Source organism: Danaus plexippus, chromosome Z, assembly GCF_018135715.1.
Source record: "Danaus plexippus chromosome Z, MEX_DaPlex, whole genome shotgun sequence".
In the NCBI taxonomy this organism is placed as follows: Eukaryota; Metazoa; Arthropoda; class Insecta; order Lepidoptera; family Nymphalidae; genus Danaus; species Danaus plexippus.
In genome coordinates this window covers 12254985-12269778 of record NC_083559.1, presented here as the reverse complement: position 1 = coordinate 12269778, position 14794 = coordinate 12254985, and the positions used below count along the sequence as shown (strand labels likewise).

Genomic DNA, 14794 nt, shown 5'->3' with positions numbered 1-14794 from the left:
TCTTTACAGCCCGTACTCCAGGCTGTCTAGAATCTTTCCACAGAATCCATAGAAATGAGGTGATTTTTTCAGTAACTATGTAAATGTGACAGAAGTACACAGTTCAAGTCCACACACTACCGGACTTATGCTTTGAGCAAAGTAAAATATAGGTATTTTAACTGAAGGCTATCGATGTATTGTTAGGACAAATTCTAAAAAGTTGGTTTCAAGATACTCGAACTCCTTTTGGCATTACTAAGAAAAAGTTTGTGTTTTAGTGGCGTTAACAAATTAGCAAGGTTTCAAGATTTAGCAAGATATTTCCTTATAAATTGAAGCAACACAATCTTGTTAGAACATCCAGTCACTGGCCTTGTTCACGTTAATACTAACCTGAATTCTCAGTATCTGCTTATTAGATTTCGAAGATCTGTCCATAGTCAGTGATTTTCTAAATCACAATTCACGTTCATGTCTTCATAATAATGAAATAAGGATAAAACAGTCAAATAAGAATATAAGCCCGCAATTCGTTCCTAACATTTTTACCCGTCATTTTTGTTGTGAGAAAAAAAAAACATTGTATTAAAAATATTTAATTTATTTTTATATTCAATAAAATTAATAAAAAAAAAAATAACATTTATGTACATAACTTAATCGAAATTTTTCATGTCTTTAAATATTTGTTGTAATGTTGTGGCCCATTTTAAAATCGTCTATTTTTCTATTGTTTTCTTCAATATTCTATAGTAATACATTTAGTCTTGAGGTATTCATTAAGAGCTTCTTGACCTGAAACAATAACAAAAGATTATTAACCCTGCATTCTGCAGGTGTTATTAAATAAAATTTTGAGATGTAAAATTCTATCACTGGAATACTTCATCGGATAAAATTTGTAAGTTTACTTTACTTGTAATAAAGTGACTCTTAGATTTTACGTTGCGTTTTGTAAACAGATTGAAAAAACTAAGACGGCAGGCATTGATTTCGTTGGCAACTAGGTTATTATGAAGTAGAATGTTTACCGAGATCCTTTCCAAAACCACTCTGTTTGAACCCGCCGAACGGCGCCGCGACATCGGTCTTATTGTATGTGTTCACGAAGACGGTACCAGCCTCCACGCGCTCAGCGACGCGCAGTGCACGTGAAACGTCTTTCGTGAATACGCCGCTCGCTAGCCCATATTCAGTGTTGTTTGCACGACGGATCACTTCATCCAGGTTACTGATAAAGTAATTTGTAACGGAGATTATCATATTTATAATCTATCAATTAATTAAATTATGATTCTATTAGTGCCATTTTGTTTTGCATACAATGCTATTAATATTTTTTGATAGTAAAATCATTTCACCTTAATGTTATTGCAATTTCATTATTAAAAATATTTTTCAGGAAACTATAGCATGTACTTACTTGCTGCTAAATTTGCTAATGATCATAATGGGTCCAAAAGATTCCTCTTTAGCAATGAACATATTATCGGTGACATCAGTAAATATAGTCGGTTGGAAGAAGTATCCTGGTCTATCTAGGCGTTTTCCACCGTAAACCAGTTTTGCGCCTTCCTTTACTCCTGTCTCAACGTACTGTGAAAAATAACAATTTTAGGACAATTTAATAATAAACAAAGTATTTAGTTTATAAACATAATCACTTTAGCGAACAAAGGTAACGTTTGCTTTCTAAAAATAATATAAATATGTACACACCGATATAAGTTTATCCATATGGGCTTTGTGGTTTTGTGGGCCATGAGCAGTTCCTCTGTTTAATGGATCTCCGATGCTCATTTTCTTGGTTTCTTCCACAACACGTCTAACAAACTCGTCGTGTATTTTCTCTTCCACGAATAAACGACCGGCTGCTATGCAATTCTCACCCTTGTTGAAAAATACTGATGCCATACCCTGTAACACATGGCATTTGTGTATTTAGTCCCATTCGTACTTTTATTCTGTTATGTCAACACAAGGTTTATTGAAAACCGCATAAAATATAGTTAAATCACTTACATTTTTAACTGCTTTGTCGAGATCACAATCTTCAAAGATGATCAATGGAGATTTGCCTCCCAGTTCTAAGGACACCTTTTTCAAATTTGATGCTGCACAAGACTTCATAATAGTTTGTCCTGCAATGGTTATACAAAATAAGTAAAAATACTCAATATCTCTCTAAAATAAATAAAATAATACAATCATTCATATTACTATCACCAACTTCTTAGAAAAGGTTAAAAAAAGAAATTATTTAAATAGCTACGTTACCAAAAAAATGAAAAACAATAATAATTTACCAATTTCAGTACTGCCAGTAAATCCAAGCTTCCTGATACGAGGATGATCAGCAAGGGCTTGTCCTGCCAGGGCTCCGCTTCCCGTTACAATATTAACAACTCCCGGTGGAATGCCGGCTAGCACGCACAACTCAGCGAATTTGAGTGCGGTGAGTGGGCATACCTAAGGAGTAAAAGATGGATATGAGACATTTTGCATCTACCTAGAATATGATCGCTGTCCTCTTCTCAAAAACACGACTAACAAATAATTAATTGCTATATTGGATTGAAGGAATTGTTAAAGCAAAATATGGAGTGAAAGAAAAGTTTTTTTATTGTTTCGTTTTTTATTATTTAATAGTGTTATTAAAATAAGTTTTTGAAAGGTACGAGTAACGTAGATAAAATCTTACCGCTGCTGGTTTCATAACGACAGTGTTGCCAGCTGCCAAGCAAGCGGCCATCTTCCAGGATAACATCATCAATGGATAATTCCAAGGAGTGATCAGTCCGCAGACACCAATGGGTTCTCTTTTTGTCAACGTCAGATTTTTATTTGGTCTTGCATGGCTAATAGGAATGGTTGAACCTGTAATCTTGTCACACCAGCCGGCGAAATATCTCCATGTTTCGATGGACATGCCCACGTGAGTTTTTAGTGCTAGAGTGTAAACTGCTCCTGAATCTATTGACTCGATTGTGGCTAATTCTTCTTTATGCTGCTCCATTAGATCCGCCAACCTGATTAATGGGATTTAGTTAATATATTTCTCACAATATTTTGAAGATATAAAAATATTAATGTTGACATTGGTTCTACTTACTTGAATAATAATTGTCCTCTTTCCCTTGCGCTGATTTTGGACCATTCTCCTTCTTCGAAGGCCTTCTCAGCAGCTTTAACAGCCCTGTCGACATCAGATACTGTGGCAGCTTGAACTTTGCATATAACAGATTCATCTGTGGGATTTACTATAGCTGTTGTTTTTCCGCCGTCAGAATTAACGAATTCTCCATTGATGAATAGTTGCGTCGGGAATTTAATTTTCATTTTATTAATTTCCATCTCTACCCCGTCGTAAGTAACTTCCTTGCTACCTGAACCACCTCTTTGTTTAAGTATAGCTGCATTATAAAAATCTTCAAATGTTGTGTTCATGTAAATATCTTCATTTTGTAATTCGAGTTCTGATATATCCTTTATTTCTTCTACTAATCTGACAACGTCCATGGAGCCTGCTCCAGAAGCGAAGAAATCGGTATCGTTTTCTATTTCGATTCTTAATATTGCTTTCCAAACATCACGTGCTTTTTCTATGAACTGTTTCTCTTCCGCAGTTAAATCAAGGGAGACTTTGTTCTCACTGCCTTTATAAAAGTTTTGGGCATTAATCATCTTACCGTTTACTTTCAACCTCTGAATGTTAAGCTGAAAAAAGCCAAGAGTAAATTAGATTTTGATAATGTAATAATCAAAGTTAATTTATTAAACTTGCAGACTTACCTTAATTCCATCATTAGCTGTTATTAATAAACCATCAGCGTGTACCACGGCTGGTTTGTTTAATCCTGTGATAAATAATTTATCACCCTCTGTTTCGTACTCCGCTTCCCACAATGAGGAACCAAAGAACTTAATTTCAATGTTGGCATCACTGGTTTTATCAACGCCGTCTTTGGTTTGTGGTTTTATGAAGGTGGTAGCGCCAGGGGATGAATCCAGACCACGTATAAAATTGTGTAAAGCGAGACCACCTTTAGACCAATCAATCTGTATGTGACATTATAAGAAATAAAATATTATTGAAATATAACTAAATGCAAAGCAAGTAGTATTGTTTTTTATTGTTCCTTTTTATTCTACTTTTTTTTTTATTTACTACGCATTAGTCCAAATGTTATGTAAATTCTGAAAGTATGACGGTTTATGGAAATTGATGTTATTGTAATATAAGTATTCAAATACGTATTTTTTTGTCCTTGGGACATGTCAGGTGATTATTAAAATTTTAAATGTAATCTGACTAAAATACTAGTTTGACTAAATAATTACAGACAGTTGTTCTTTGAATACAGTGTTCCAAAACGTATTATATAATAGTATTAACAAGACAATATTTTAGTCTAAATAAAATGCTTATTCGATCTTTTTGGACTGCTATAAGTTGTTTTTTTCTACTTCAAAAACGGTGTTATAAAACAAGGATTTTTAAAAATCATACCTGATGTGTCTCGGGTTTAAAGAGTGCTGGATCGTATGTAGCTCCCTCTTCGGTTTGTTTTATCCGCGGAGCTACTCCATTAGCCACCATATTCACAGATTCTGCTAATGCTTTGATGCCTATAATGTCAAAATATTATTAAGCCACCATGACCAGCACTATAATCTTCTTCAGGGAATTAAAAGAGTCTTTGTTATATATAACATGTACAGTTCGATTAAAAAAATCTTTCTACTACTCACCCTCAGGATATAAATATTTATTGTACAGTGAGTCAACAGTGTCATCAATAGTGCAAGGAAAACTTCTCTGTAGTAAAATGGGCCCAGTGTCCAAGCCGTCATCTGCCCAGAAGATAGTGAGACCGCAGGTGGTGTCACCTTCGATAAGGGTCCTGGATAAACAAGAATTGTTTATTCGTTGATAGAAATATAAATTGTACATAGGCAATTCACATGTGTAGTTTCTTGCATGAAAGATTTAATATTAATTAACTACAAAGAATATTTATAAATAATAATAAGCTAGAAGTTATGTAAGAGACATAAAAAAAAAAATATTCTGTAGAACAGCAGTGACTTTTAAAATAATTAATTGGTCTGAAAGATAAGTCATTGTATATTTACCAATTGATAGACGACGCTCCTCTATGTCTGGGTAAGATGCTGGGATGGTAGCAGATACTCTGATATTTCGGATGTAGAATAACTTCCATGGGAATAAATTGAGTACAGAATGGTAGAACGTTGATGTCGGCGTTTACCTGAAATATTTTTTTTATTTAAGTCGAAGCGAAAACTCACATATATGTTGTTAATATTTTAAAATCAGTTTTTTTTTTTAAGTTTTTAGTATTAAGCCATGTTGTTCGAATATTAAATTACTATACGTGTGGTATGAACAATTACTATTGATATTATAATTAGACGGTAGAAAACGTGATATCAGTTTAACACGTTTACTGGCTTTCATTATTATAACTTTAAACAAAGATCTCAGAAAAATACAAAGGCGTCGTATTAATTTCTGTTTGTTAACACGAACAAATGTATGTTTTTGAATGTCTTGCTAAATCTGTGATACTTTATAATATTATATAACTAAGATTTAATTTACGTCGATAACACGTGGTTTATCACTTATTTAAAATAACGATTTCGTTATAATGTTTTATAATAATAAATATCCTACTTATCATAATGTTTTACAAACGTAAATGACGAAATGACATTATGGTTATATGAAATTAATTTTTATAAAAATTCATATTCTTTAATATCTTGATTTACGAAAATGTTTTTCTACTAAGAATTATTATTATTATTAATAAAATTCCTACACTAGGTATATTAGAACTGATGTTGTTAAAAATATTCTTCAACCAGTTATAAAATCAAAGTTTATTTGTATTTAACAATACTTTGAAAATTAATTTGAACTTTTTTATAAATATAGTAACTACCTAAACTTGAATTTTCATAACTAATGTATTTGATGTTTACTCGTACTAATAAAGAAACGTTGATACGTGTTTTTTATGGATTATCAAATTAGGTGCAGCAACTTAACTTTAATGGGAGAAATAAAAATAATACAGACATTATTTTATATACATAAAGCAATTTGAAATCCCAAATCATTTTCGGCAGCAGATAATACAAATGGAATAATTCATTAGGGAAGTCGAATAACAAGTTGCGTTCGGTTTTAACCGGATCTTCAAATTAATATGTACAGTCGAATTTTACATTAAGACGATAAAAGGCGCATAGCAAAACTAAAATGTATAAACGATCCTCACATACGCAACGATTAAACGTAATTTTCGGATATAAATACGAAAAAAAATCAGTTTATTTAAAATATGAAAAATTTTTGTTCGTTTTTACTTTGTAACCAAAATATTAGTCAAATGATACTAAAGGTCCAGTGTAAATTGCTTCCAGCTGTACACAATCATCTATTTATTTGCATACATGTAATCATTAGCTTTTCAATATAATATAACAGATAACATTTACGTACAAATGAATATAAAATGCAGTTTATATTTTGCGACCTGGCAACAGAAACTTTGATGTAAAAATATTAGTTGAAAAACCTTATTGTAACATTAGAATTCGAGTTATCTAAAATAATAGCAATCATAGATCAATAAATTAAAAGAAGTTGCATTCACAGTTTATAGCAATCTGTGACTGTTTGGCAATTAAGTATTTTTGTATTTCTAAGTAATTATACTAAAATGGTGATAGTTATTGAAATTTTACATATTCGCTAGACTAATATTATTTCAACATATCAGACACATATGCTTTAGTTCGTTGAGATTTGGTTTATTTGATAACACATATCATAGGTCATAAGGTTTAGTAGGTGCGTGGCCCGATGTAATATCGTCATGTTGGCACACTTCGAGCTCATGACGGGCTGATTTCCGCTATTGTTTAAACGGAATTTGTTGAAACAGCGTAAACATAATAAAATACTAAATATATATATTTTTTTGTTTCAAATTATTATTGGAATTTAAACTTGGAAAAGTCACTGTCTAAAACATTTTTTGCCTTCAATATTTTAAACATAAAGCTAATATTATTTTATTAGCTTCTAGTAAACGTCGTAAATATATAATAACTTATGTAATATATCATATATAATGTACGTTAGACTCACAGATTTGTACTCCTCTAATATTCCCGGTATAACTTGTCCTTTCACCCTCCACGTCTTGTATTTGAACACTGGTTTACCGTTCTGGGCTGCGATCGTGGCTACGGGGACAATCGAAATTTTGTAGAAAAAAAGAAATAAATGGAATTATTTTAAAATTATATGTTTTAGTTTGTGATTTATTCAACAGAGTATTATAACTCTAATGATTATATTCAATAAATGTTGGACCATTTAAAGATAAACATTTTTTTTAAATCTAAGATTATGAAGAAAAAAAAAGCATTAATATTTACCCAACGGGTCCTCTCGATTTCCTTTATCGAGTACTGTGAATACACCGACCACTTCATGACCATCTCTCTGTAGTAATTTGAACACCTCAGCAGCGAAAGTACTCTGACCTATTATGGCTACACGGAGCTTTTTCTTGGAAGGCTAAGAAAATAAAAATTAAAATAATAACTAAAAATAGTATAATAGTTGGAGTTAAATGAAAAGAAACGCCAAGAAATCAGATAAAGAAAAATTTAGGAGAACTGAAGATTTAAATAATGATAAAGAAATTAAATTATTTTATTGAATTTAAAAGATAGTGTTGCTTGCTTCCTCACTTACAATCAAATTAATTTATTTAATTGTCAGGCAATACTTGTTTTATTCCTTATTTTATTGAAATTTTATGTTTTAAAGTGAAGTCATTCATTATAAATAGTAATTACATTCGGAATAAAAAATTTGTTAAATTTTAATAAAACTATAATTTAAAAAAAATCTACGATTACTAGAAAGTACTTGCAATCATAGATAATCTGATTTTTATTTGAGACTATAATTATTTCTTCGTTTTAAATTCTTAATATTTTCACTGTTAACAAGACTCATAAAACCTATTTAAACTTTATAAAATAAAAAATATATGTATAAAGTAAATTATAAACTAAAACTTTCACAATACGCCCAAAACATAAAATTATAGTAAAGCAATCGCAAATCTTGACTTCCTTTCTAAATATAGAAAGGCATGCAAAGTGGTTGTAATAATAAAAAAACACATCGCAAATTTTATAGAAACAATAAAACGTTAAACAAAATGTTTATTAAAAACCGGGGTATACAAAAAATTATAAAGTATATATATAGGACCTACCTCCTCGGGCACAGCTACTGGTGGCATGATTGCTGTCTTTAAATTTCGTCTAGTCGACTGTCAGACGATCGCCAACCGACTAACTGCGAATCAAACACTGGTTTCTATATAAACTGAACTTCAGTAAGCAACGTCTTCACCCCGAACTTGGCATTCCTTATCATATTGTGTTTTTTTTTTCAACGAAATGCAAAACTTCTTGCCTTATCTATATTTTTGTGGCGATTAAATTTTATTGCTGATGTTTGACCGTAATTCGTCTAATTTCCATGTGAACCTTTGTTTGAGGGTGAGATTAAATTCTTGGTTTGGGTGATTAGTTTCAAAAATCAGGTATGTTTTAAACAAACTTATTTATTAAAAAAAATATATAAACATCCACGATGTTAGATTCAGCCCATAAAATTTTTAAAGATAGGTTGATGTAGTTTTGACCATTTTTAAACATTACGTTACTTAAAAAAAATGAAATTTAAGATCACAAATAATTAAAGGTAAATGTAATAATATTAATGGAATGGCAGGAAGACAGACGGTTATAAAATACAAATTATAATATATACATAACAAGATGAGCAAGTATTGGAAATTTCACGAGCATAAACTGGCATTAGATTTTATGTTGATGTATAAACTTTCTTTGGTACCCGTTATTGCCAAAAATTAATTTTTCACGTTTTAATTTACAATCTCAAACATACATTCATAGTTTAAGTAATAACCGGAAGTGGGATGAAGGTTTTTGATTATAAAATAGTAATGCTTTTATAATTAAATTCATGCTAAAAATTTATATAGCCTTAGAAAAGATTAATACGTATATACAAACAATTCATTAGAAAAAATCGCTCTCAGTTGCATAAGATTAATTCTTGGTAATCATAACAGTAGCCACTGTAAGCATTACATTGAAAAATAGCAAAGTAAATCTATAATATTTTATATTTTACTACATGCAAAGTATATAGACGTATTTCGATGACATAAATTGCTATAAAACAAATTGTTTGCTTAACTTATGTGATATTAATAACATATTTTTATATTATTTCTTATTATCAGAGGTCGCCGATCGGTGTAGTAAAAACATCAGCTGATAGTGAAGTAATTCATATAACCGGTTCAAAGCAGTTATGTCGACATCGAGGGGAAAGGTTCCTATAATTACCTGGCGATTGTCGGAATCTATTCAACGTAATACAAAGCATATAGTTAATATTTTGACATACCCAAGATAATGATGTTTCACATGAAAAAAAAATAAATAAGTCGATAACATAAAATCATGCAATCATAGGAAATTATTATTATAATGAACGTTAATTTTATAACCTTAAAAACTCGAAACTCTCTAAGGATAGGTTATTGCACTGGTGCCAATATATTTCATGGCTTTCCACACAAAAGTTAACGGTTTTTTGGAATTATAGTTTTAATAAGTTTTATTTATATATTCGTTACACAAATCGATTGCTTTTTGCCGCCAAATTTATAGTAAACAATTCTTCAACATGTAATCAACCCATAAATATTTAGTATCTGAATGTACAAATGGAACAATCAAAAGTAATTGGAAAATATTGTACTGTTTTCAATAACGTTAATTTGAACGAAACCGCTTTAAACTGGTTTGTGCGTGCTCCTCGCTTACACTAGTTATTTGACCCACAGATAATAAATTGTTTGTTCTCATATCACAATTTTATTCGTAAATATAGTTATTGTTTCTAGTTCTGGGAGATTGTTGTTTTATTATAGTTAAATAATCTACTGTTAAAATACATGTGATAAATAGTTTGAGAAAATCTATCGAGAAAACGTCTCTTTAGACAATTCTTATATAATATTTGTACGTATATTGTATGATTTATTAATAAATAATATTCCTAATAAAAGTTTTTAATATACATAATTTACTTCTTTTAATATTTTTTTTTATCGACCGCCTTTAGAAATCTGCGAAAAAACTGTCGAAAGGTCAATTGGTCGTTCATTGATCATTAATATGTATGTATATTTTTTTGTATACAGAAACAATTGATGTACTAGTAAAAATTTCGCCTAAGGTCATATTTTGTCTATCGCCATCTGAAAACTGTATAATTTTATATAAATTCAGTGGATTTACTTTGAATCTATGATATTTGACATTAAGACAAAATACAGAAGATACAAATGGCTCAAAATATTTAAGAAAAACTCACGGTATTTTTAAAATATTTTTACGAAAATCTACTAATGATTAATTTGCTTGATTATTCTGTTTGTTTGTATTGGCGTGATTTAAAATAAAGTGAAACAAATGTAAAGAAAATGGTTTATTTTATACATTTTGAATTTATGACTTACCTAAAGACTACTTGAATGTTTAAGTGTTTTTTTATGAAATTTATGGTTCACGAATTTTTAAAAGAGTCTCTTGGGAAAAAAATATTTATTGGAAAGAAATGAAGACCATATTCAAGAGCATACTGACGCATTAGTCGGTACATATGCAATTCTTATTCGCACTTATTGCTTACTAATTGCTAAACTAAACCTGAAAGTGAAGTTGAGCAAGTATTAAGATTATTTCTTTTCAATTAAACAAAACATTAGGAAACAAAAAAATAGAATTTTAGGTAATTTTTGAATATCAAATTAAATGACTAGCTACATTTTTTTTGGTGGTTTTGTATTGGTTAGGGTACTAGCTTATTAATCCACACTAACACATGTTTTTACTTGCATTTACTAAGAATGTTCTAAGACCTGTCTGTTACTAACGTAATAACCTTGGTAGGTGTAATTGAATATAACGCCTTTTTGTTAGGCTCCCCTTATTTCATTATTTAATCTTACTTCCTTAAGTACATACTAATGAACCTCCTTAATGAAGTAAGGTTTTAATTTATTAATGTACTAAGTATCGAAACTTAATCTAAAACTGATTTGTCAGAAAAAAATTAAATGCTTCTTCAGAAATAGTAAGATGCAGTTGAATACGGGGTAGTTAAATTTAAATCCAAGTGTATAATATTTTTTTTTAATGTTATAGATATTTAAATTTAACATTTCTTAATAATTAGTATATTCGAGTATAATAAACATTGCTGTATAGTCTTCAACAGGAGAGAGATAAGGAGAACGTCCGTATCCAAGGCTATCACTAGCCATGGAATAGAAAAAGATCAGGTTAACTTCTATCAACACATTAACACACATAAACCTCCCAGTTTCAGAGGCTTTACAAAAAATCCTTTTTGGAGAGCTTAAACGAAGAGATGGCTGTATACATTCTGAATTATAATTTATATAATTTTTTTATTTATCGATTACCTCTTAAATCTAGTTTTTTAAAAAATAGTGAGGCTTCTGTACCTATAGAATTTTTCTGACAAATAATAATTCTTACCAAGTACCTTAAATTCTTTATAAATAATCGTATTATAAAAGTAGCATTCGACTATGGAGAAACATATAATATGGGTTATTCATGGAGTACTTAATACTGAAAATACGCATACGTCACTTATCTATTTATAATTATTAGTCACTTAAGGAGGGCATGTTTGTTTGTTTTTTTGTTGCACAATGTTTGAAGATATCTTTGATTGTATTTCCATTGTTACTTGAACAATGAACGAAACAGAATAGTCATTTCACCGGCGAAGCTGTTTAAAGAAAGTTGATTATTCAGCTCATGTGTTTTACGTGATGGACGTAGTTTGGTCGTTAGTTATATTAATATTTACAGTCATAGAGGTATCCCCGTATAATTTAACTATTACCTTTCCCATGTGGTGCACCCGATACTTTAGTACGTGCACATTTAATGTCAATTTTAACTTCGATTTCTATTAAATCTGGTATGTCTACGACTTATATACACTTATAAAAATTAAGATATAGATATTATTCACATTAACACAATTAGTTGTCAATGTTTATTTTTATATATTTATAATGGCTTTAAATTTAACGTATAATAATAAACATTAAATTACTATAATAATATAAATAAACATTAAATCCCTAAACGTCTTTGAGAGCAATATTGGACATGAAGCTCAATTTCTATTGCTAAGGCACTAACATTTTCTGTCTATTAGGTACTTGCTGTTGAATACACTTCCAAAATATATTTTAGAATGTCACTTCAATACCGGAGATGGAAAAAGGCATGGAAGTTTCATATTCAAAGGCCTTGGACCTTTCTGCAGTAAAAAGTTTAGAAAAAACACTTCAAAAGGAGTTCAATCAGGAATATATGATTTACAATCAACTATTGAGAACCAGTCAAGAGGTAATAAAAAATATAGGGAGTGAGGATTTGGATATGGGGACTGACCTGATTAGACTAAAGAGTAAGTTTATATTTATATATGTTATTAAATTATTTTATGTTCGTGAATTTTAAAGCGCGTTGTGGTAATAAAGCTCACGGGTCCTAGGGAAGCCAACATCCCCAAAGACCATGCCATCAAGGTCAACAAGTATTAGGAGCTCACTAACGAATTCACTGAGAATAAGTTCGTTGTAAATTTGTACGCGATAGAAGTAGGAGCGAGAGGTATAACAGCTAAATCTCCCTACAACCGACTAAGCGACTTGGGTCTGCCAAGAACTAACATCAGTTCATTCTTGGAACGTGCTTCGAAGGCAGCCCTAGTAGGGTCGTTACAAATTCATTTAGGGAGAGAAAAGAGCTGGGACGGTGGAGGTGAGCGTTTAACGCACGTTAGGTAGGGGCCCCTTCAACTTAGACCTGGGACACAAGTCACAGGCACTGTTGAAGCTTCTCTCCCTGCAACGCGATGGATCCGGCACCCGCACGGTGAATCCTTGGAATGCTGAGAGGTTTCGTCTCAATATCTAGTTTTTACAAAACTTTCAATTTATGCAAACGCTTGTATATTTTTTATTGATAACACAGTAACTACTTAATATGCTAAGTATATTTATTGACTTGTAATTTTCAAGACGCAGTAGACCGTCGAAGATCCGTTCGCTGGAGGTCTGAAGTCGGCAAAAGACGTTCTCGTTCACAGGCCTTACGGAGACAAAAGTTGAACAGCCAGAGTCTGAGGAGTCACCTTCAACATTCGAAACAGGCTTCATCAAGAGTGGAAAATTAAAGAAATAGTTTATTTCCTAATTTGTGTTACCTATCAGCGATGTTAGTTCGGTTTATAGAAACTTAGCAGCACTGCTGAGGGTACGCAAACCTCAACTTCTAGAAGTTTCCAAATTTATCAAAAATAGGATTGTTGAATGAGATTTACAACTGTGATTAATCTCGTAAGGGTTTGAATGCAAACTTAACCGCTATTATCTCTTCTGAAAAGTATTTTGTGAAAATAAGAATTTAGGTATCCGTATTTATAAGATATTAGGGAATCTATGCCTTGGTTGTCTTGGTAGTGACATTCAGACTAGAATAATTTTTCAGTAATTTTATATCTACGATCATAAAAGAAATAAAGATTAAGAAAACAAAACTGTTCCAACCACCTTCTTGTTTTGATCCACGCTTTCTAGAATATTCTCAAAAATTTTTCGGACGTACTTATTAGTTAAATTATTAAAATTTTAAACTCGCTCCTTAATCTGAGTATATTTATTTTGTATAATTTTATACTGTCTTTAATGAACCTTAAAAAAACTTTGTCAATTTTACTACTTGTTATGTATGTTATGCGGAAATATTTTAAAAGGAGCTAAAATATTTTAAAAGGAGATTTATGGTTACAGCTTACATAGAAATACGATTCAAAGTAAAAATGTTTTGTTTACTTTTTTTTGTGTATGTTACTAAAATAAGAGACGTTCATAGAATTTATGCAATATATTTTATTGCAATAACTTTTTTAACGGATTATTTTGTGGTAATTTTTAAAAAAAGTTTATTCTTTATTATTGTATGGATTAACCCGTTATCGGATTTCAGCGAATTAACGTCCATAGATTCGATTTTCTGACGCGGAATAAAATTTCTAACTGTCGAATAATGCTCTTCGATGTCATATTTGATTATAAAGTATAACTTAAAAGTTTTTTAAACATGTTGTTTTTTTTTTTCAAATAACATGTTTCAAATGATGTGGGTCTGAAGACTAATTTCAAATTAGAAAAAAAAAAAAAATTTCCATGTGAAAATAATGGTGATATGGCAACAAGAGATTCATTAGTTTCTTAAAGTAAATGGGAAAGATGTTTTTCATCTCAAAAATATTACTTAATCCTTTTAATAATGAAGACTAAAGAAATGAAAACGCAGAAGAACGGGTCGAATTCTCGCAAGTGTAAGTTGACTAAGAAATACAGTCTAGACTTTAACGTCAGATCTGTAGCATTATTAATAATTACAAACCATAATTTCAAAAAGCATTTAACAAAAAATCAGTTCACTCATCCTTGCCCACTGCTTTTCTTGATAATACTAAATAAGGTAGAGATCACGTAAATACAGACGTCAAAGAAAACTTGCTTTCAAAATT

The 14794-nt window shown here is 30.6% G+C and overlaps 2 protein-coding genes across 3 annotated transcripts; one reads left to right on the top strand and one right to left on the bottom strand.

Annotated features, from left to right (window-relative positions):
* Positions 1-562: 562 nt before the first annotated feature.
* LOC116777488 (cytosolic 10-formyltetrahydrofolate dehydrogenase) lies at positions 563-8463 on the bottom strand. Its single transcript, XM_032671054.2, has 15 exons — positions 8316-8463; positions 7462-7603; positions 7169-7266; positions 5119-5255; positions 4735-4886; positions 4493-4611; positions 3775-4041; positions 3095-3699; positions 2684-3011; positions 2289-2451; positions 2005-2123; positions 1702-1899; positions 1406-1578; positions 1014-1213; positions 563-777 (listed from the first exon to the last, which is right to left on the bottom strand). The coding sequence occupies exons 1-15, from the start codon at positions 8340-8342 to the stop codon at positions 722-724; spliced, it is 2784 nt and encodes a 927-aa protein (XP_032526945.2). The 5' UTR covers positions 8343-8463; the 3' UTR covers positions 563-721.
* Positions 8464-11972: 3509 nt separating this feature from the next.
* LOC116777692 (uncharacterized) lies at positions 11973-14299 on the top strand. Of its 2 annotated transcripts, none has more exons than XR_004354073.2 (3): positions 11973-12163; positions 12445-12661; positions 13278-14299. XR_004354073.2 is itself a non-coding variant. In XM_032671371.2 (3 exons), the coding sequence occupies exons 1-3, from the start codon at positions 12012-12014 to the stop codon at positions 13430-13432; spliced, it is 420 nt and encodes a 139-aa protein (XP_032527262.1). In that variant the 5' UTR covers positions 11973-12011; the 3' UTR covers positions 13433-14299. The 2 variants fall into 2 exon arrangements, 1 of the variants encoding a protein (XP_032527262.1); XM_032671371.2 differs by having other exon boundaries at positions 11973-12059.
* The last annotated feature ends 495 nt before the right edge of the window (positions 14300-14794 follow it).

Coding starts and splice junctions, on each gene's coding strand:
- LOC116777488 (XM_032671054.2), bottom strand. CDS start 8,342: ATGCCACCAGTAGCTGTGCCCGAGGAG. Junction 7,604..8,315: donor CAGTAGCTGTGCCCGAGGAG/GTAGGTCCTATA, acceptor TTATTTTCTTAG/CCTTCCAAGAAAAAGCTCCG. Junction 2,124..2,288: donor TACTGGCAGTACTGAAATTG/GTAAATTATTAT, acceptor TAACCATTGCAG/GACAAACTATTATGAAGTCT.
- LOC116777692 (XM_032671371.2), top strand. CDS start 12,012: ATGGACGTAGTTTGGTCGTTAGTTATATTAATATTTACAGTCATAGAG. Junction 12,060..12,444: donor TAATATTTACAGTCATAGAG/GTATCCCCGTAT, acceptor AATATATTTTAG/AATGTCACTTCAATACCGGA. Junction 12,662..13,277: donor TGACCTGATTAGACTAAAGA/GTAAGTTTATAT, acceptor GTAATTTTCAAG/ACGCAGTAGACCGTCGAAGA.